The sequence below is a fragment of the Manis javanica genome, chromosome 8, assembly GCF_040802235.1.
Source record: "Manis javanica isolate MJ-LG chromosome 8, MJ_LKY, whole genome shotgun sequence".
NCBI classification, from domain to species: Eukaryota; Metazoa; Chordata; class Mammalia; order Pholidota; family Manidae; genus Manis; species Manis javanica.
In genome coordinates this window covers 40,146,240-40,167,878 of record NC_133163.1, presented here as the reverse complement: position 1 = coordinate 40,167,878, position 21,639 = coordinate 40,146,240, and the positions used below count along the sequence as shown (strand labels likewise).

General features: G+C 37.3%; 1 protein-coding gene across 11 annotated transcripts in view; it reads left to right on the top strand.

The window, feature by feature from the left end:
- The window catches only part of LRRC9 (leucine rich repeat containing 9), a 143,087-nt gene that overhangs the window by 61,247 nt on the left and 60,201 nt on the right, over positions 1-21,639 (top strand). For all 11 annotated transcript variants that reach the window (XM_073242302.1, XM_073242309.1, XM_073242308.1 and 8 more), the window contains one exon: positions 20,618-20,809. In XM_073242302.1, the coding sequence (XP_073098403.1) occupies positions 20,618-20,809 (192 nt within the window). The remainder of the gene's footprint in view (positions 1-20,617; positions 20,810-21,639) is intronic.

The window sequence follows — 21,639 nt, the reverse complement described above, 5'->3', positions numbered from 1 at the left end:
CAGTGGAGCACCTTAAAATTAGCTCCTTCTGCCATGACCATGGTAGTCTTTAATAGCTTCTTTGGCATCTCGTATGAGAGATGTTCTATACACATTTTACGTATATTCTGTTGCAGACATGGGATCAGACATTTCTTCAAGGAGTCCTGGTTTATTTTAGAGAGAAGTGGTATTTTAGGGCTACAGTCTGGGTTGATCATTGTTTCTAGGTCTTTCTACTGGACAGAACTTGTGTGGGGAGGTGTGTGTGTGTGTGTGTGTGTGTATGTGTGTGTGTGTGTGTGTATGGTTATATATGTGTGTTTATAACTAAAGCCAGCCTAATGAATTGATATTGATATTCCCAATTCAAACTCAAGACTGCAAATCTTTTAGCTTAATCTCTTCCCTGTTATTTATATCTATATCATTTATTTCTCTCAAACCAATAATCCTAATTCTCAAGAATACGAAGTGATAGAATTAAAATACTTAATTATTCATTTGTTTTATCCCTGTTACACACACAATCTCAGAATGACAGCACTCATACTCTCATTAATATCATTACTGGATTTTTTAAATTTTATGTATGTTCTTTCAATTTTTCTGCATTTCAGAAGAATTGTATCTACTTTGTCAAAGCATGTAGCCTTATACTCTGTACACTTCCCTTTTAGTTCATTGTTAACTATATATTTAATTCTCATCACTGGCCCTTAGGTTGTTTTCTCTCTAAACATTATTATTGTCTGAAAAATATGCTATGATAGCTTCCTCAGAAGGCCTTATGGGAACAATATCCCTTCTGTTACTGCATGTTCATAATAGATAATAGTTTCTCTATGTACATTATACTTGAAAGAATGTTTTTCAATGTATAAAATCCTCAGCTCACAATTTCTTTTCCTGAGCATCTTAAATGTTAATTCATTTTCTTCTGGCATAAAGTGTTGTTGTAGGAAAGACTAATGAGGATGTATTAATTTTCTTCCCTTATACGACACATGCTTTTTCCTTCTAGAGGCCAAAGACCTTTTTTAGTTTTCTTTAAAGTCTCATATTTTACTAGAGTATGTCTTAGTATTAGTTATAAGTTAATATTTCAGATTCATGATATGCTTTTCTGAAATATAGATAAAAGTCATTTTTTTCTTTCATTTCCTTTTTTGAATCGGAAGTTTTTAGCAATTTTTGTTTCCTTCCTTTTGGTTTTCCCATTATCTATATAGTGATCTTTATCTTCATTATTTGTGATTTTCTCTTCAGTCCTTTTCATCTCTTAATTTAAAATTTTAAGTTGATTTGAGTTTTAAATTATTATTCTTTTTCAGTTCTACTTATCTTAAAGCATTACCTGTTGTGTTTACCTCTTTTGTGTTTGACTAGTTTAGTCTTTGTTTCCAAAATGATGTTATTATTTCATTTCTGGTTTTTTTCTGAATTTTTTCACCTCATTTCTGAGTTTTTCTAAACCAGATTAATTTTATTATTTTATATTTTGTGTCATTCCTAACATCTTTTTGCTTGTTTTGAAATAGTAGATTAATAGTAATCTGTTTCTGGAGTATATCTTTCTGGTGTACTTTTATTGCCTATAGCAATGTTTCTGTCTCTCTCTCGTAGCTTTGTCTGATACTTGACCTCGTTACTTTTCTGCTACTTATATTCTAGTGAAATTGATTTTTCTTAACTTTTAAAATGGAGTGGGGTTTAGGAAAGCTTTTCTATCTTCACAGATCTCCCTCTCTGTTTTTTTTTGTTTTGTTTTTTTTTTGAGAGGGCATCTCTCATATTTATTGATCAAATGGTTGTTAACAACAATAAAATTCAGTATAGGGGGGTCAACGCTCAATGCACAATCATTAATCCATCTCAAGCCTAATTCTCGTCAGTCTCCAATCTTCTGAAGCATAACGAACAAGTTCTAAGATGGTGAACGAATTCTTACATAGTGAATAAGTTCTTACATGGTGGACAGTACAAGGGCATTCATCACAGAAACTTTCGGTTTTGATCATGCATTATGACCTATAAACAATCAGGTCAAATATGAATATTCGTTTGATTTTTGTACTTGATTTATATGTTGATCCCACATTTCTATTATTATTATTATTTTTATTTTTAATAAAATGCTGAAGTGGTAGGTAGATGCAAGATAAAGGTAGAAAACATAGTTTAGTGCTGTAAGAGGGCAAATGTAGATGATCAGATGATCAGGTGTGTGCCTATGGACTAAGTATTAATCCAGGCTAGACAAGGGCAGCAAAACATCCACGGATGCAGAAGATTTCTCTCAAAGCAGGGGGGTGAGGTTCTGAGCCTCACCTCTGTTGATCCCCAAATTCTCACCTGATGGCCCCCCTGCGACTGTGCCTGTCTTAGGTTGTTCCTCCCTTGAGGAATCTTACCCGTCTCTGGCTAACCAGTCATCTTCCGGGGCCATACAGGGAAATGTAAAGTTGGTAAGTGAGAGAGAAGCCATATTGTTTGAAAAGGTTAGCTTTTTACTTCTTTGCAGATTTATGCCCTGTGGCTTCTATGCCCAGCACTTGTCTCGGGGTATCTTTACCACCTGGAGGAATTATGATACTCGGTAAATTCGATATGAGGCGCGAATTCTATTTAAGGGTTGTAATTAGGGAGGAAGAAGAAAAGCTATAGATGTAGCATATGAAGGAAACATGGGAGGATTGATTATTTCTTTGACATATCTTCTTGTATAGTACCTTAAGTATGTATAGGTTTTAAACTACTAACTAATTTGCACACACATATTAACATAATAGGAATACGGTGACATAAACAAAGCAAATCTATAATTACCATCCATCTCCAGTGAAGCCAAGAAAACCATTTAGGCACCCTAGCCATTTGTGAAAATTTATCTATGATATGATGGATATTGTCCAACTGTACTTGAACCATCAGATAAATTAAAGCAGCCCATTTCTGGGATCTGTTCACATCCCATATGTTCTTTTAACCATAGATAGTCTATAGTCATGAGATTTTGGAGTGCTACAACTTGCACCCCTCCCAACTCCTGGTTGAGCTCCAACAGTACAGATCCAGTCAAATTCGTTGTCTCACTGTATGCACATGCCAGCCTAGACATCTCCCTCCTCATTCCTATGGCAAGTCCAGGAGACGGTGGGCTGGATGCAGCCAGAACCACAGCATCGTCCGGATACCTGTGGAGGCTTTTTGATGATCATCCCCCTGGCACAAGTCCTCCAGAGAGTGCTGATGCCGGAAGCTCCTCCTCATATCGTATCTTAGTTCATTTTCTGGGTATCCAAGCTAGGCCTTGATCTTCTGCATAGAAACAAACAGACCCTTTGCCCACACTTTGACATGCCCTCTATACCACTGTGCAGAACTCATTGGAGGTCAGCACACAGTAACTGCTTTTTTTTTTTTTTAATTAAAAGAAAGGAATATTATCAGAAAAGAGTACCTCCATAGCTGATCATCTGACACCCTTTAAGTGGTCAACATTAAGGATATTTAAAGCATGCGTTGATCTTTGATTTACCAATAGTTTTATCCTGTCAAGGAGTAATACCCCTTTTCTTTCTTTCTTTCTTTCTTTTTTTTTTTTTTAATCTTTAATCTACACTTAGAGAATACTATGTTTACTATGCTCTCCCCTATATCAGGTCCCCCCTAACAACCACATTACGGTTACTGTCCATCAGCTTAGCAAAATGTTGTAGAGTCACTACTTGTCCTCTCTGTGTTGTGCAGCCCACCCTCCCCTTTCTCCCTCCCCCACATGCATGCTAATCTTAATGCCCCCCTTCTTCTTCCCCCCCCATCCCTCCCGCCCACCCATCCTCCCCAGTTCCTTTCCCTTTGGTACCTGTTAGTCCATTTTTGGGTTCTGTACTTCCGCTGCTGTTTTCTTCCTTCAGTTTTTCCTTTGTTCCTATACTCCTCAGATGAGTGAAATCATTTGGTATTTCTCTTTCTCCGCTTGACTTATTTCACTGAGCATAATACTCTCCAGCTCCATCCATGTTGCTGCAAATGGTTGGATTTTTCCACTTCTTATGGCTGAATAGTCTTCCATTGTGTATATGTAACACATCTTCTTTATCCATTCATCTACCGATGGACATGTAGGTTTTTTCCAATTCTTGGCTATTGTAAATAGTGCTGCGATAAACATAGGGGTGCATCTGTCTTTCTCAAACTTGATTGCCGCGTTCTTAGGGTAAATTCCTAGGAGTGGAATTCCTGGGTCAAATGGTAGGTCTGTTTTGAGCATTTTGATGAACCTCCATACTGCTTTCCACAATGGTTGAACTAATTTACATTCCCACCAGCAGTGTAGGAGGGTTCCCCTTTCTCCACAGCCTCGCCAACATTTGTTGTTGTTTGTCTTTTGGATGGCAGCTATCCTTACTGGTGTGAGGTGATACCTCATTGTAGTTTTAATTTGCATTTCTCTGATAATTAGCGATGTGGAGCATCTTTTCATGTGTCTGTTGGCCATCTGTATTTCTTTTTTAGAGAACTGTCTGTTCAGTTCCTCTGCCCATTTTTTAATTGGATTATTTGTTTTTTGTTTGTTGAGGCGTGTGAGCTCTTTATATATTCTGGACGTCAAGCCTTTATCAGATCTGTCATTTTCAAATATATTCTCCCATACTGTAGGGTTCCTTTTTGTTCTATTGATGGTGTCTTTCGCTGTACAGAAGCTTTTCAGCTTAATGTAGTCCCACTTGCTCATTTGTGCTGTTGTTTTCCTTGCCCGGGGAGATATGTTCAAGAAGAGGTCACTCATGTTTATGTCTAAGAGGTTTTTGCCTATGTTTTTTTCCAAGAGTTTAATGGTTTCATGACTTACATTCAGGTCTTTGATCCATTTTGAGTTTACCTTTGTATATGGGGTTAGACAATGGTCTAGTTTCATTCTCCTACATGTAGCTGTCCAGTTTTGCCAGCACCATCTGTTGAAGAGACTGTCATTTTGCCATTGTATGTCCATGGCTCCTTTATCAAATATTAATTGACCATATATGTTTGGGTTAATTTCTGGGGTCTCTAATCTGTTCCACTGGTCTGTGGCTCTGTTCTTGTGCCAGTACCAAATTGTCTTGATTACTATGGCTTTGTAGTAGAGCTTGAAGTTGGGGAGTGAGATCCCCCCTACTTTATTCTTCTTTTTCAGGATTGCTTTGGCTATTCGGGGTCTTTGGTGTTTCCATATGAATTTTTGAATTATTTGTTCCAATTCATTGAAGAATGTTGCTGGTAATTTGAAAGGGATTGCATCAAATCTGTATATTGCTTTGGGCAGGATGGCCATTTTGACGATATTAATTCTTCCTAGCCATGAGCATGGGATGAGTTTCCATTTATTAGTGTCCCCTTTAATTTCTCTTAAGAGTGACTTGTAGTTTTCAGAGTATAAGTCTTTCACTTCTTTGGTTAGGTTTATTCCTAGGTATTTTATTCTTTTTGATGCAATGGTGAATGGAATTGTTTTCCTGATTTCTCTTTCTATTGATTCGTTGTTAGTGTATAGGAAAGCTACAGATTTTGTATCCTGCAACTTTGCTGTATTCCGATATCAGTTCTAGTAGTTTTGGAGTGGAGTCTTTAGGGTTTTTTATGTACAGTATCATATCATCTGCAAATAGTGACAGTTTAACTTCTTCTTTACCAATCTGGATTCCTTGTATTTCTTTGTTTTGTCTGATTGCCATGGCTAGGACCTCCAGTACTATGTTAAATAACAGTGGGGAGAGTGGGCATCCCTGTCTGGTTCCCGATCTCAGAGAAAATGCTTTCAGCTTCTCGCTGTTCAGTATAATGCAGGCTGTGGGTTTATCATATATGGCCTTTATTATGTTGAGGTACTTGCCCTCTATTCCCATTTTGCCGAGAGTTTTTATCATGAATGGATGTTGAATTTTGTCAAATGCTTTTTCAGCATCTATGGAGATGATCATGTGGTTTTTGTCTTTCTTTTTGTTGATGTGGTGGATGATGTTGATGGATTTTCGAATGTTGTACCATCCTTGCATCCCTGGGATGAACCCCACTTGGTCATGGTGTATGATCCTTTTGATATACTGTTGAATTCTGTTTGCTAATATTTTATTGAGTATTTTTGCATCTACATTCATCAGGGATATTGGTCTGTAATTTTCTTTTTTGGTGGGGTCTTTGCCTGGTTTTGGTATTAGGGTGATGTTGGCCTCATAGAATGAGTTTGGGAGTATTCCCTCTTCTTCTATTTTGTGGAACACTTTAAGGAGAATAGGTATTATGTCTTCTCTGTGTGTCTCATAAAATTCCGAGGTAAATCCGTCTGGCCCCGGGGTTTTGTTCTTGGGTAGTTTTTTTATTACGTTTCAATTTCTTTGCTCGTAATTGGTTTGTTTAACTTTTGTGTTTCTTCCTTGGTCAGTCTTGGGAGGTTGTATTTTTCTAGGAAGTTGTCAATTTCTTCTAGGTTTTCCAGCTTGTTGGCATATAGGTTTTCATAGTAGTCTTTAATAATTCTTTGTATTTCTGTGGAGTCTGTCATGATTTTTCCATTCTCATTTCTGATTATGTTGATGTGTGTTGATTCTCTTTTTCTCTTAATAAGTTTGGCTAGAGGCTTATCTATTTTGTTTATTTTCTCAAAGAACCAGCTCTTGGTTTCGTTGATTTTTGCTAATGTTTTATTCTTCTCAATTTTGTTTATTTCTTCTCTGATCTTTATTATGTCCCTCCTTCTGCTGACTTTAGGCCTCATTTGTTCTTCTTTTTCCAGTTTTAATAATTGTTATGTTAGACTATTCATTTGGGATTGTTCTTCCTTCTTCAAGTGTGCCTGGATTGCTATATACTTTCCTCTTTAGACTGCTTTCACTGCATCCCACAGAAGTTGGGGCTTAGTGTTGTTGTTGTCATTTGTTTCTATATATTCCTTGATCTCTATTTTGATTTGTTCATTGATCCATTGATTATTTAGTAGCATGTTGTTAAGCCTCCATGTGTTTGTGAGCCTTTTTGTTTTCTTTGTAGAATTTATTTCTACTTTCATACCTTTGTGGTCTGAAAAATTGGTTGGTAGAATTTCAATATTTTGGAATTTACTGAGGCTCTTTTTGTGAGCTAGTATGTGGTCTATTCTGGAGAATGTTCCATGTGCACTTGAGAAGAATGTATATCCTGTTGCTTTTGGATGTAGAGTTCTATAGATGTCTATTAGGTCCATCTGTTCTAGTGTGTTGTTCAGTGCCTGTGTGTCTTTACTTATTTTCTGCCCGGTGGATCTATCCTTTGGGGTGAGTGGTGTGTTGAAGTCTCCTGCAATGAATGCGTTGCAGTCTATTTCCCTCTTTAGTTCTGTTAGTATTTGCTTCACATATGCTGGTGCTCCTGTATTGGGTGCATATATATTTAGAATGGTTATATCCTCTTGTTGGACTGAGCCCTTTATTATTATGTAGTATCCTTCTTTATCTCTTGTTACTTTCTTTGTTTTGAAGTCTATTTTGTCTGATATTAGTACTGCAACCCCTGCTTTCTTCTCACTGTTGTTTGCCTGAAATATGTTTTTCCATCCCTTGACTTTTAGTCTATGCTTATCTTTGGGTTTAAGGTGAGTTTCTTGTAAGCAGCATATAGATGGGTCTTGCTTTTTTATCCATTCTATTACTCTATGTCTTTTGATTGGTGCATTAAGTCCATTTACATTTAGGTGACTATTGAGAGATATGTACTTATTGCCATTGCAGGCTTTAGATTCGTGGTTACCAAAGGTTCAAGGTTAGCTTCTTTAGTATCTTACTGCCTAACTTAGCTCACTTATTGAGCTGTTATATACACTGTCTGGAGATTCTTTTCTTCTCTCCCTTCTTATTCCTCCTCCTCCATTCTTCATATGTTGTGTGTTTTGTTCTGTGCTCTTTTTAGGGGTGCTCCCATCTAGAGCAGTCCCTGTAGGATGCTCTGTAGAGGTGGTTTGTGGGAAGCAAATTCCCTCAGCTTTTGCTTGTCTGGGAATTGTTTAATCCCGCCATCATATTTAAATGATAGTCGTGCTGGATACAGTATCCTGGGTTCAAGGCCCTTCTGTTTCATTGCATTAAGTATATCATGCCATTCTCTTCTGGCCTGTAGGGTTTCTGTCGAGAAGTCTGATGTTAGCCTGATGGGTTTTCCTTTATAGGTGACCTTTTTCTCTCTAGCTGCCTTTAAAACTCTTTCCTTGTCCTTGATCCTTGCCATTTTAATTACTATGTGTCTTGGTGTTGTCCTCCTTGGATCCTTTCTGTTGGGAGTTCTGTGTAATTCCATGGTCTCTTCGATTATTTCCTCCCCCAGTTTGGGGAAGTTTTCAGCAATTATTTCTTCAAAGAGACTTTCTATCCCTTTTCCTCTTTCTTCTTCTTCTGGTATCCCTATAATACGAATATTATTCCTTTTGGCTTGGTCACATATTTCTCTTAGTGTTGTTTCATTCCTGGAGATCCTTTTATCTCTGTCTGTGTCAGCTTCTATACGTTCCTGTTCTCTGGCTTCTATTCCTTCAATGGCCTCTTGCATCTTATCCATTCTGCTTATAAATCCTTCCAGGGATTGTTTCACTTCTGTGATCTCCTTCCTGAGATCTGTGATCTCCTTCCGGACTTCATCCCACTGATCTTGCATTTTTCTCTGAATCTCATCCCACTGCTCTTGCATTTTTCTCTGCATCTCATCCTATTGCTCTTGCATTTTTCTCTGCATCTCTGTCAGCATGTTCATGATTTTTATTTTGAATTCTTTTTCAGGAGGACTAGTTAGGTCTGTCTCCCTCTCAGGTGTTGTCTCTGTGATCTTTGTCTGCCTGTAGTTTTGCCTTTTCATGGTGATAGAGATAGTTTTCAGTGCTGGTACAAGTGACCGCTGGAAGAGCTTCCCTTCTTGTTGGTTTGTGGCCTTCTCCTGGGAGAATAGCGACCTCTATTGGCTTGTTCTGGGCAGCTGTGCACAGACAGGGCTTCTGCTTCCTGCCCAGTTGCTATGGGGTTTATCTCTGCTGTTGCTGTGGGCTAGGCTTGGCTGGGGCTGTTCCTCCAAAATGGTGGAGTGCCATTGGAGGGGGAGCGGCTAGGAGGCCATTTATCTCCGTAAGGGGCCTCTGTGCTCCCTGCTGCCCAGGGGGTTAGAGTGCCCAGAGTTCCCCAGATTCCCTGCCTCTGGTCTAAGTGACCTGTCCTGCCCCTTTAAGACTTCCAAAAAGCACTCTCCAAACCAAAACAACAACAGCAACAATGAGAGTCCCTCTCTGTTTTTTATGTGTGCCAATTAAAACTTACATTGCTTATTTTCTGGATTTCCTGGCTCTATTCCCTTCCTCCACCTCAGTCTGAACTTTCTCTTTTTTGTGACTTTCCTGGTCCTTACACTTTTTAATTTTGACTTAGCCCCAGCAATTTCTTCTCTGAGAAGGATTCTGTTCTAGATGGGAGCCCTGGTGGGGCAGTTTTAAGATTCACAGGGGCTAGCCGGCTCCAGCCCCTTCAGACCTTTTCATTCTGGGTCACATGCACTCATCTGGTGTGGAAGAAGGCAAAACTACTCCCAGTTTCAACTACTCTACTCAGTCTGGCCCCCTACGTCCAGTGACTATTAATCAGCTCTTTGGAGTCTCTCTTGTTCTCACATCCACCATATAATGCCCTGATATATCTCCTTCCTCTCACATAGACACAGATACCATGTAGGTCTTGTGGTTGTTGGTATTTATCCCTACCAAGTTATAAATAGTGTCCATGGAATTTTGGATGTATGTATTACTCTGTTTTTATATGAGGCTTCAGATATTGAAAAACCTCTGAATATGCTGCCTCCACCTCTGTATTCTTCAATAATCAACTTTGTATGTATGTTTAATATTAATTATGTCTATCTCAGCATTGCAAAAGGTTATGATCTAATTTAATCACTCACCTATCATTCCTATCTTCTAAGTATTTTTATTTGCCTTTGAGGTATTTATCTTTACTATCATTTTCATTAAGTATATCTCTAACATGGAGAATTTCCATACTTTTCTTGCATGTTAGGAGTTGGTTCTACTAGGTTGCAGAATGTAAATATATATTGTTATGTGTTCATAATCTTGGCCTTACCTTGTGAATCAAAATACCTACCCAACTCCCTGGTAAGAACAGCTGCTTCTCCCATTTTTAGCATCCACCTGTGATCCAGGCTTAATTAAAAAAAAACAACTAACCCTAAGACTGTTTATATAATGGAAAACCTGGGCTTCATAAAAGGTAGTAAATTACATACACTATCTGATCCAGGTTTAATTTAATAAAAAAAACTAACCTAAGACTATTTATATAATGGAAAACCTTGGCTTCATAAAAGGTAGTAAATACACTACTACCTTAATACACTACTTTCTGGTTTTTACAAAGTCTTAAAAAATCTAAACAAGACATCCACATAAGGTAAAACTAAAATGTCCTAAACTGCATGTCTGTCATTCAGTCACCAGAACTATCAGGAAAAGAAAGTATGTGAGGGAAAGGAATAGGAACAGAATTTTCCTCTGTAAATAGCTCCACCATAGTCAGAGTGAGCCAGGGAAAGATGACTATATCTGGCTATTTTCAACCATAATCTAGATTATGGGCCTAATTTTTTACTGACACAATATTTCTTTCTTATATTTTCCAATAAAGATTTTATTGTTAAAGTGTTCCTGAAGTCTAGAGACAACTAATCTACATTTAGAGAATAAACCATTATCCCTAAAAATATTTAAAAGAGGTGTTGTGGGTTTTAATCTTTGTAAGTTAGAATGTACTGTACTGTAATTTAAGAAAGATTTAAAGTGAAGCACAAGAAATATCAAAACAGAAAACCTTGCTACAAAATTGAAAATACTGTTCCATGAATCTTTATGGAGTTCATGGAGTCTGTCTTATATCCTGGGAATACAAAAATAAAGATCCCGCTCTGCTTTCCAAGGAAATAAAACAGTTATCTTTTTGTGATGCATGGTTCCCAAATGCTAGTCTGCACGTAAGTGCCAGAATTTAGGCCAAGTTTTTACCACTTTATGAAAATCAATGAAAATTGGGAAAAGTGGACTATGCAGTAAAATTTTTTTTTTGTATCATTAATCTACAATTACATGAGTGACATTATAGTTACTAGACTCCCTCTATCATCAAGTCCCCACCACATACCCCATTACAGTCACTGTCCATCAGCATAGTAAGATGCTGTAGAATCACTGTGTTCTTCTCTGTGTTGTACAGCCCTCTCCATGCCCCCACACATACACTATACATGCTAATCATTATCCCCCCTTTCTTTTCCCTGCCCCCTTATCCCTCCCTTCCCACTGAACCTCCCCAGTCCCTTTCCCTTTGGTAACTGTTAGTCAATTCTTGGGTTATGTGAGTCTGCTGCTGTTTTGATCCCTCAGTTTTTTCTTTATTCTTATATTCCACATATGAATGAAATCATCTGGAACTTGTCTTTCTCCACCTGACTTATTTCACTGAGCATAATAACCTCTAGCTCCATCCATGTTGTTGGAAATGGTAGGACTTGTTTTCTTCTTATGGCTGAATAATATTCCATTGTGTGTATGTACCACATCTTCTTTATCCATTCATCTACTGATGGACACTTAGGTTGCTTCCATTTCTTGGCTATTGTAAATAGTGCTGCGATAAACATAGGGGTGCATCTGTCTTTTTCAAACTGGGCTGCTGCATTCTTAGTGTAAATTCCTAGGAGTGGAATTCCTGGGTCAAATAGTATTTCTATTTTTAGTTTTTTGAGGAACCTCCATACTGCTTTCCACAATGGCTGAACTAATTTACCTTTCCACCAGCAGTGTAGGAGCGTTCTCCTTTCTCCACATCCTTGCAACATTTGTTGTTGTTTGTCTTTTCAATGATGGCCATCCTTACTGGTGTGAGGTGATATCTCATTTTGGTTTTAATTTGCATTTCTCTGATGATTAGTGATGTGGAGCATCTTTTCATGTGCCTGTTGGCCATTTGAATTTCTTCTTTGGAGAAGTGTTTGTTCAGATCCCCTGCCCATTTTTTAATTGGATTATTTGTTTTTTGTTTGTTGAGGTGTGTGAGCTCTTTATATATTTTGGATGTTAATCCTTTATCAGATCTTTCCTTTATGAATATATTCTCCCATACTGTAGGATGTCTTTTTGTTCTATTGATGATGTCCTTTGCTGTACAGAAGCATTTCAGCTTGATACAGTCCCACTTGTTCATCTTTGCTTTTGCTTCCCTTGCCCGGGGGTATATGTTCATGAAGAAGTTGCTCATGTTTATGTCCAAGAGATTTTTGCCTATGTATTTTGCTAAGAGTTTTATGGTTTCATGACTTACATTCAGGTCTTTGATCCATTTTGAGTTTACTTTTGTGTATGGGGTTAGACTATGAACCAGTTTCATTCTCTTACATGTAGCTGTCCAGTTTTGCCAAAACCAGCTGTTGAAGAGGCTGTCATTTCCCCATTGTATGTCCATGGCTCCTTTATTGTATATTAATTGGCCATATATGTTTGGGTTAATATCTGGACTCTCTATTCTGTTCCACTGGTCTGTGGGTCTGTACTTCTACCAGTACCAAATTGTTTTGATTAGAGCTTGAAGTTGGGAAGCGTGATCCCCCCCTGCTTTATTCTTCCTTCTCAGGATTGCTTTGGCTATTCAGGGTCTTTTGTGGTTCCACATGAATTTTATAACTATTTGTTCCAGTTTGTTGAAGAATGCTGTTGATATTATGATTGGGATTGCATTGAATCTGTAGACTGCTTTAGATGGCCATTTTGATTATATTAATTCTTCCTAGGCAAGAGCATGGGATGAGTTTCCATTTGTTAGTGTCCTCTTTAATTTCTCTTAGGAGTGTCTTGTAGTTTTCAGGGTATAGGTTTTTCACTTCCTTGATTAGGTTTATTCCTAGGTATTTTATTATTTTTGATGCAATTGTGAATGGAATTGTTTTCTTGATTTCTCTTTCTGCTAGCTCATCATTAGTGTATAGGAAAGCAACAGATTTCTGTGTATTAATTTTGTATCCTGCAACTTTGCTGAATTCAGATATTAGTTCTAACAGTTTCAGAGTGGAGTCTTTAGGGTTTTTTATGTACAATATCATGTTATCTGCAAATAGTGACAGTTTGACTTCTTCTTTACCAATCTGGATTCCTTGTATTTCTTTGTTTTGTCTGATTGCCATGGCTAGGACCTCCAGTACTATGTTGAATAACAGCGGGGAGAGTGGGCATCCTTGTCTTGTTCCCGATCTTAGAAGAAAAGCTTTCAGCTTCTCGCTGTTCAGTATGATGTTGGCTGTGGGTTTGTCATATATGGCCTTTATTATGTTGAGGTACTTGCCCTCTATACCCATTTTGTTAAGAGTTTTTATCATGAATGGGTTTTGAATGTTGTCAAATTCTTTTTCAGCATCTATGGAGATGATCATGTGGTTTTTGTCCTTCTCTTTGATGTTGATGGATTTTCTAATGTACCATCCTTGCATCCCTGGAATAAATCCTACTTGATCATAGTGTATGATCTCTTGATGTATTTTTTAGTTTGGTTTGCTAATATTTTGTTGAGTATTTTTGCATCTATGTTCATCAGGGATATTGGTCTGTAATTTTCTTTTTTTGTGGTGTCTTTGCCTGGTTTTGGCATTAGAGTGATGCTGGCTTCATAGAATGAGTCTGGAAATATTCCCTCCTCTTCTATTTTTTGGAAAACTTTAAGGAGAATGGGCATTATGTCTTCTCTATATGTCTGGTAAAATTCAGCAATGAATCCATCTGGCCCGGAGGTTTTGTTCTTGGGTGGTTTTTTTATTACTAATTCAATTTCTTTGCTGGTAATTGGTCTGTTTAGAGTTTCTGTTTCTTCCTTGGTCAGTCTTGGAAGTTTTTATTTTTCTAGGAAGTTGTCCGTTTCTTCTAGGTTTTCCAGCTTGTTAGCATATAGTTTTTTGTAGTATTCTCTAATAATTCTTTGTATTTCTGTGGTTTCCATCGTGATTTTTCCTTTCTCACTTCTGATTCTGTTGATGGGTGTAGATTCTCTTTTTCTCATAAGTCTGGCTAGGGGCTTATCTATTTTGTTTATTTTCTCAAAGAACCAGTTCTTGATTTCATTGATTTTTTTCTATTGTTTTATTCTTCTCAATTTTATTTATTTCTTTTCTGATCTTTATTATGTCCCTCCTCCTGCTGACTTTGGGCCTCATTTGTTCTTCTTTTTCCAATTTCCATAATTGTGATGTAAGCAGCATATAGATGGATCTTCCTTTTTTATCCATTCTTTTACTCTGTGTCTTTTGATTGGTGCATTCAGTCCATTTACATTTAGGGTGATTATCAATAGAAATGTACTTGTTGCCATTGCAGTCTTTGGATTCATAGTTACCAAAGGTTCAAGGGTAGCTTCTTTACTATCTAACCATCTAACTTAACTCTCTTATTAAGCTATTATAATTACAGTCTGATGATTCTTTATTTCTCTCCTTTTTTATTCTTTCTCCTCCATTCTTTATATGTTAGGTGTTTTATTCTGCACTCCTTTGTGTTTCCTTTGACTGTTTTTGTGGATAGTTGATTTTATTTTTTGCCTCTAGTTATTATTTGGTTGGTCTGCTTTCTTTGCTGTCAGGAAATTATTTAATCCCTCCATCAAATTTAAATGATAATCATGCTGGTACAGTATTCTGGGTTCAAGGCCCTTCTGTTTCATTGCATTGAATATATCATGCCATTCTCTTTTGGCCTGTAAGGTTTCTGTTGAGAAGTCTGGTGATAGCTTGATGGGTTTTCCTTTCTAGGTGATCTTTTTTCTCTCTCTGGCTGCCTATAATACTCAGTCCTTGTCTTTGATCTTTGCTATTTTAATTATTATATGTCTTGGTGTTGAACACCTTGGGTCCCTTGTGTTTGGAGATCTGTGGGTTTCCATGGTCTGAGATATTTCCTTCCCTAGCTTGGGGAAGTTTTCAGCAATTATTTCCTCAAAGATAGTTTCTATCCCCTTTTCTCTCTCTTCTTCTCCTCGTACCCCTATAATGTGGATATTGTTCTGTTTGGATTGGTCACACAGTTCTCTTAATATTCTTTCATTCCTAGGATCCTTTTATCTCTCTCTGCCTCAACTTCTCTGTATTCCTGCTCCCTGATTTCTATTCCATTAACAGTCTCTTGCACCTCATCCAGTCTGCTCTTAAGCCCTTCTGTCGATTGTTTCCTTTGTTATCTCCCTCCTGACTTCATGTCAGCCAGTTTGCTTGTAGCGCTGGCCAGGGGGAATGAATGGCAGGCTGCTTATCACCGTGAGGGGCTTGAGGGCTGCTTTAACCCCCAGGGCATTAGGGGACCCTACATTTCTCAAGATTCCCAGCCTGCTGGGCTGAGTGTGCTAGGATGATTTTGTTCAGCTGTTGAACCCTTGTCCCTTTAAGAGTTTTAAAAAGCACCTGCTTTTCTTTTGTCCCAGGGGAGCCGGCTGTGGGGACCTGCTCACAGTTTCCATCCTGCACCCTACCCTTCCGTTTCTCTAATATCCAGCACACCCTGCAATGTGTGTCTGTGCTCCCAGCGCAGATTACTAGGGCTGGTTATTTAGTAGTCCTGTGCTTCCACTCCCTCCCCACTCCCAACTCCTTTCCTCCTGCTGGTGAGCTGGGGTGGGGGGAGTGCTCGGGTCCCACTGGTTCACAGCTTTGTATCTTACCCCCTTCGTGAGACACTCAGTTCTCGCAGATGTAGATGTAGCCTGGCTTTTGTACTGTATCCTCTGGTCTCTCTTTTAGGAATAGTTGTATTTGTTGTATTTTTAAAAATATATATGATTTTGGGAGGAGATTTCCACCACCCTACTCACGTCGCCATCTTCTATGCAGTGAAATTTTATAAAGCTAAACTGATTTCATTTGAAAGGCTTTTCTAAGATTATATACTTAATACTTCCTACTGTCAAATATCCTTTTGTTCAAGAAGCAGTAAATAGGGCTTTTTTAGTACTATTTTTACTCATGAGAATAAAAAGTCAGTAACACTATTTGGTTTCTAGAAAATTTTTTAGATCTTAATGATCTGTACATTCCACTTTTAAAACCTAAACCACTATAAATGGTGCTAGTTCCACAATATGAACCACGCATTATACAACAGTAACTAATTCTATGCTGAATTCAAACAAGTGAATTAAGCTATAAAGAAATCAAGTTTATTTTCAATCTATAGTAATTTTTTTTAATATGATGTAAAATTTCTTATTAAGGTTCTCTTTATCTCTTCTTTGTTCTGGGTCTAAGTTAGTATATACTTCAAAAGAAAAATTTTACTTACAACAAATGGAATAAATTAAAGTCTTAAAGACTTCTTACAAATAAGGAAGATAAAGATCTGAATACATAAATAGCCAAAGATGAGAAACACAATAAGCAAAGAAATTTTAAAATGGCTAATATAAACACAGATGGAAAGATGTTCAATTTCACTGGTAATGAACAATGTAAATTAAAATAAGGTTGGTGGATTGGTGGATATATAAGGAAATGGGCATTCTCCTATTCTACTGTTAGATGAAATAATTGGCACAAACTTCCTTGAAAACTGTTTGACAGTATTTATTAAGAATCTTAATAATACAGAAATCCTTAGAACCAGTAATCCCATTTCTAAAATCCTTTCCTGTAAAAAATATGAGGATCTCAGTTGAAATATCATGATCATAGTAGCCAAAATTAGAAGCCACATAAATGTCCAAAATAAAATGTGTAATACAATCCCAATGATTCACTTATTAGAATATTATGCAATAATGAAAAATGATTTGAAGAGTAATGATGTGTGGACATGTTAAAAGGATAGAAAATTCTATATAATACCTTCTGTTGTATATTGGAAAAAATTTATGTGCATATAATTAAAAAATGTTTTCATGTGCATATAATTAAAAAATGTTTTCAGTTCTTTCTGTGCAATAGAATTCTATCCATGCTTTCTATTTTTTTAATTTACTATATATTCCAAATTTCCAACAAAGAACATGTTACTTTAATGATTTTTTTAAATTATTTTTAAAAATCATGCACTTAAAACCATTAAACTCTTGGAAAAAAACATAGGCAAAAACCTCTTAGACATAAACATGAGTGACCTCTTCTTGAACATATCTCCCTGGGCAAGGAAAATAACAGCAAAAATGAGCAAGTGGGACTACATTAAGCTGAAAAGCTTCTGTACAGCGAAAGACACCATCAATAGAACAAAAAGGAACCCTACAGTATGGAAGAATATATTTGAAAATGACACATCCGATAAAGGCTTGACGTCCAGAATATATAAAGAGCTCACATGCCTCAACAAACAAAAAACAAATAATCCAATTAAAAAATGGGCAGAGGAACTGAACAGACAGTTCTCTAAATAAGAAATACAGATGGCCAACAGACACATGAAAAGATGCTCCACATCGCTAATTATCAGAGAAATGCAAATTAAAACTACAATGAGGTATCACCTCACACCAGTAAGGATAGCTGCCATCCAAAAGACAAACAACAACAAATGTTGGCGAGGCTGTGGAGAAAGGGGAACCCTCCTACACTGCTGGTGGGAATGTAAATTAGTTCAACCATTGTGGAAAGCAGTTTGGAGGTTCATCAAAATGCTCAAAACAGACCTACCATTTGACCCAGGAATTCCACTCCTAGGAATTTACCCTAAGAACGCAGCAATCAAGTTTGAGAAAGACAGATGCACCCCTATGTTTATCGCAGCACTATTTACAATAGCCAAGAATTGGAAAAAACCTACATGTCCATCGGTAGATGAATGGATAAAGAAGATGTGGTACATATACACAATGGAATACTACTCAGCCATAAGAAGTGGAAAAATCCAACCATTTGCAGCAACATGGATGGAGCTGGAGAGTATTATGCTCAGTGAAATAAGCCAAGCGGAGAAAGAGAAATACCAAATGATTTCACTCATCTATGGAGTATAGGAACAAAGGAAAAACTGAAGGAAGAAAACAGCAGCGGAAGTACAGAACCCAAAAATGGACTAACAGGTACCAAAGGGAAAGGAACTGGGGAGGATGGGTGGGCAGGGAGGGATAAGGGGGGGGAAGAAGAAGGAGGGTATTAAGATTAGCATGCATGGCGGGGAGGGAGAAAGAGGAGGGTGGGCTGCACAACACAGAGAGGACAAGTAGTGATTCTACAACACTTTGCTAAGCTGATGGACAGTAACCTTAATGTGGTTTTTAGGGGGGACCTGATATAGGGGAGAGCATAGTAAACATAGTATTCTTCATGTAAGTGTAGATTAAAGATTTAAAAAATAATAATAATAAAAAAAGAAAGAAAGAAAGAAAAGGGGGATTATTCCTTGATAGGATAAAACTATTGGTAAATTCAAGATCAAAACTATTGGTAAATATTCTTAATGTTGATCACTTAAAGGGTGTCAGATGATCAGCTATGGAGGTACTCTTTTCTGATAATATTCCTTTCTCTTAATAAAAAATTTTAAAAAAAGCAGTTCCTGTGTGCTGACCTCCAATGAGTTCTACACAGTGATATAGAGGGCATGTCAAAGTGTGGGCAAAGGGTCTGTTTGTTTCTATGCAAAAGATCAAGGCCTAGCTTGGCTACCCAGAAAATGAACTAAGATACAATATGAGGAGGAGCTTCCGGCATCAGCACTCTCTGGAGGACTTGTGCCGGGGGATGATCATCAAAAAGCCTCCACAGGGATCTGAGCGATGCTGCGGTTGTGGCTGCGTCCACCCCACCATGTCCTGGACTTGCCATTGGAATGAGGAGGGAGATGTCTAGGCTGGCATGTGCATACAGTGAGACAACGAATTTGACCAGATCTGTACTGTTGGAGCTCAACCAGGAATTGGGAGGGGTGCAAGTTGTAGCGCTCCAAAATCTTTCGACTATAGACTATCTATGGTTAAAAGAACGTATGGGATGTGAACAGATCCCAGAAATGGGTTGCTTTAATTTGTCTGATTTCTCTCAGACTGTTCAAGTACAGTTGGACAATATCCATCATATCATAGACAAATTTTCACAAATGCCTAGAGTGCCTAAATGGTTTTCTTGGCTTCACTGGAGATGGATGGTAATTATAGATTTGCTTTGTTTATGTCACCGTATTCCTATTATGTTAATATGTGTGCGCAAGTTAGTAGTTTAAAACCTATACATACTTAAGGTACTATACAAGAAGATATGTCAAAGAAATAATCAATCCTCCCATGTTTTCTTCCATATGCTACTTCTATAGCTTTTCTTCTTCCTTCCTAATTACAACCCTTAAATAGAATTCGTGCCTCATATCGAATTTACCGAGTATCATAATTCCTCCAGGTGGTAAAGATACCCCGAGACAAGTGCTAGGCATAGAAGCCACAGGGCATAAATCTGCAAAGAAGTAAAAAGCTAACCTTTTCAAACAATATGGCTTCTCTTTCACTTACCAACTTTACATTTCCCTGTATGGCCCCGGAAGATGACTGGTTAGCCAGAGACGGGTAAGATTCCTCAAGGGAGGAACAACCTAAGACAGGCACAGTCGCAGGGGGGCCATCAGGTGAGAAATTGGCGATCAACAGAGGTGAGGCTCAGAACCTCACCCCCCCCCTGTTTTGAGAGAAAACTTCTGCATCCGTGGATGTTTTGCTGCCCTTGTCTAGCTTGGATTAATACTTAGTCCATAGGCACACACCTGATCATCTACATTTGCCCTCTTACAGCACTAAACTATGTTTTCTACCTTTATCTTGCATCTACCTACCACTTCAGCATTTTATTAAAAATAAAAATAATAATAATAATAAAGGGAGAAATGTGGGATCCACATATAAATCAATTATAAAAATCAAATGAATATTCATATTTGACCTGATTGTTTATAGTTCATAATGCGTGATCAAAACCGAAAGTTTCTGTGATGAATGCCCTTGTACTGTTCACCATGTAAGAATTTATTCACTGTGTAAGAATTCATTCACCATGTAAGAACTTGTTTGTTATGCTTCAGAAGATTGGAGACTGATGAGAATTAGGCTTGAGATGGATTAATGATTGTGCATTGAGCATTGACCCCCCTATACAGAATTTTATTGTTGTTAACAACCATTTGATCAATAAATATGAGAGATGCCCTCTCAAAAAAAAAATCATGTACTTAAAAAAAATTAGAGAATAGTAGATTTAATATCTACCTCTAAGGATGAACCTTTTTAAACTAGGCTATGGGTTTAATTATATAAACCAAAAGCCTAGATATTAAGAAATGGTAACCCCTTGTTTGTTGGGAACAAATTATCTTGCCAGTTTCTCTTTGCCTTCTCTTCTTTGAAAACTAACACTGCCACTCTGTTATGAGGGTAAAGTAGAATTAAGAGGGAATGACTGAGATAAAACTCCAGGAGAATGCATATGTTGACACCATTACTGCAATGTAAATACTGTTTAGGTTTTCTGTGATGATTACCAAAAAGCATGCAAAGTACTTAGAGAATCATAGAGAGAAAAACTCTGTAAATACAAACAATGATCCTTTTAGTATCAGTTCTATTTGCATGTGTTGCAGGACAACCTTGAATATTTGGATGCAAGCCATAACCATGTGATAACCCTTGAGGGATTTAGAGGTCTGATGAAACTGAAGCACTTAGACTTGAGCTGGAATCAACTGAAAAATTCTGGTGATGAAATAAATGTGTTATGCAAACACATCACAAGTCTTCTCACTCTTGATATTCGACATAATCCATGGCAAAAGGTATGCAACAGACATGTTTATAAAAAAAGCAGTCATTTCTACTTCAAAGCTATTTCCTCACTACTCTTCAGTAATATCAGAAATAGGCAAACTATCTGTGTTTCGTTTTACTAGAATTCCTTTAAGTATTTCATAAGTTGAATTTAGTATAGTGATCAAGTGGATCAAATGTTACTTAAGAAAAGGCTATAATTTCATTTCAGCCTTTTTTTTGGTAACCTCTCATAATTTGAGAGTATAACAGTTTTAAGACTGTTAGATGTCATTGCCCTTTGCAAACCTTTGGAGAGTTTACATAGCTCAGGACCCTATTTTACATGTGCTAGGACCCTATTTTAATGAGGCATAGGGACCAACAATAATAGAATACAATGAGAGAAACATACTATCAAGGGGGAAGTAAATTTGTCACCTCCTCCCCAATAAATCTAAACTATAAAGTCTTATGTTCTGTTACAAATGAAAATTTGATTGAACACTGTTTTTTCTCACCACAAAAAATATAGATTCATGCTATGAAATTTCAGTATTTAATGATATATTTAAGGGTATCTCCAAACATTTAAAGTAAGCCCCAAGTTTATAATTCCAAGAATCCTTCCTTCCTTGCTTTTCTAACATGTATACAATACTGTGTTGACATTTTAAAAAGGGACTAAAGCATGATTGGCTCTGTTAAATTGGCCATATTACTATGTTTATGTTGTATTTCTTTTTGCTCGGTAAAATTGAAGGATATTTTTCTTTGCCAAAGCAGACTTCCTGAATGATCACAGTACAGCTCTCTCCCTATTGCCAAATTAGATGCCAAGGGCTCAAGATTCATAATG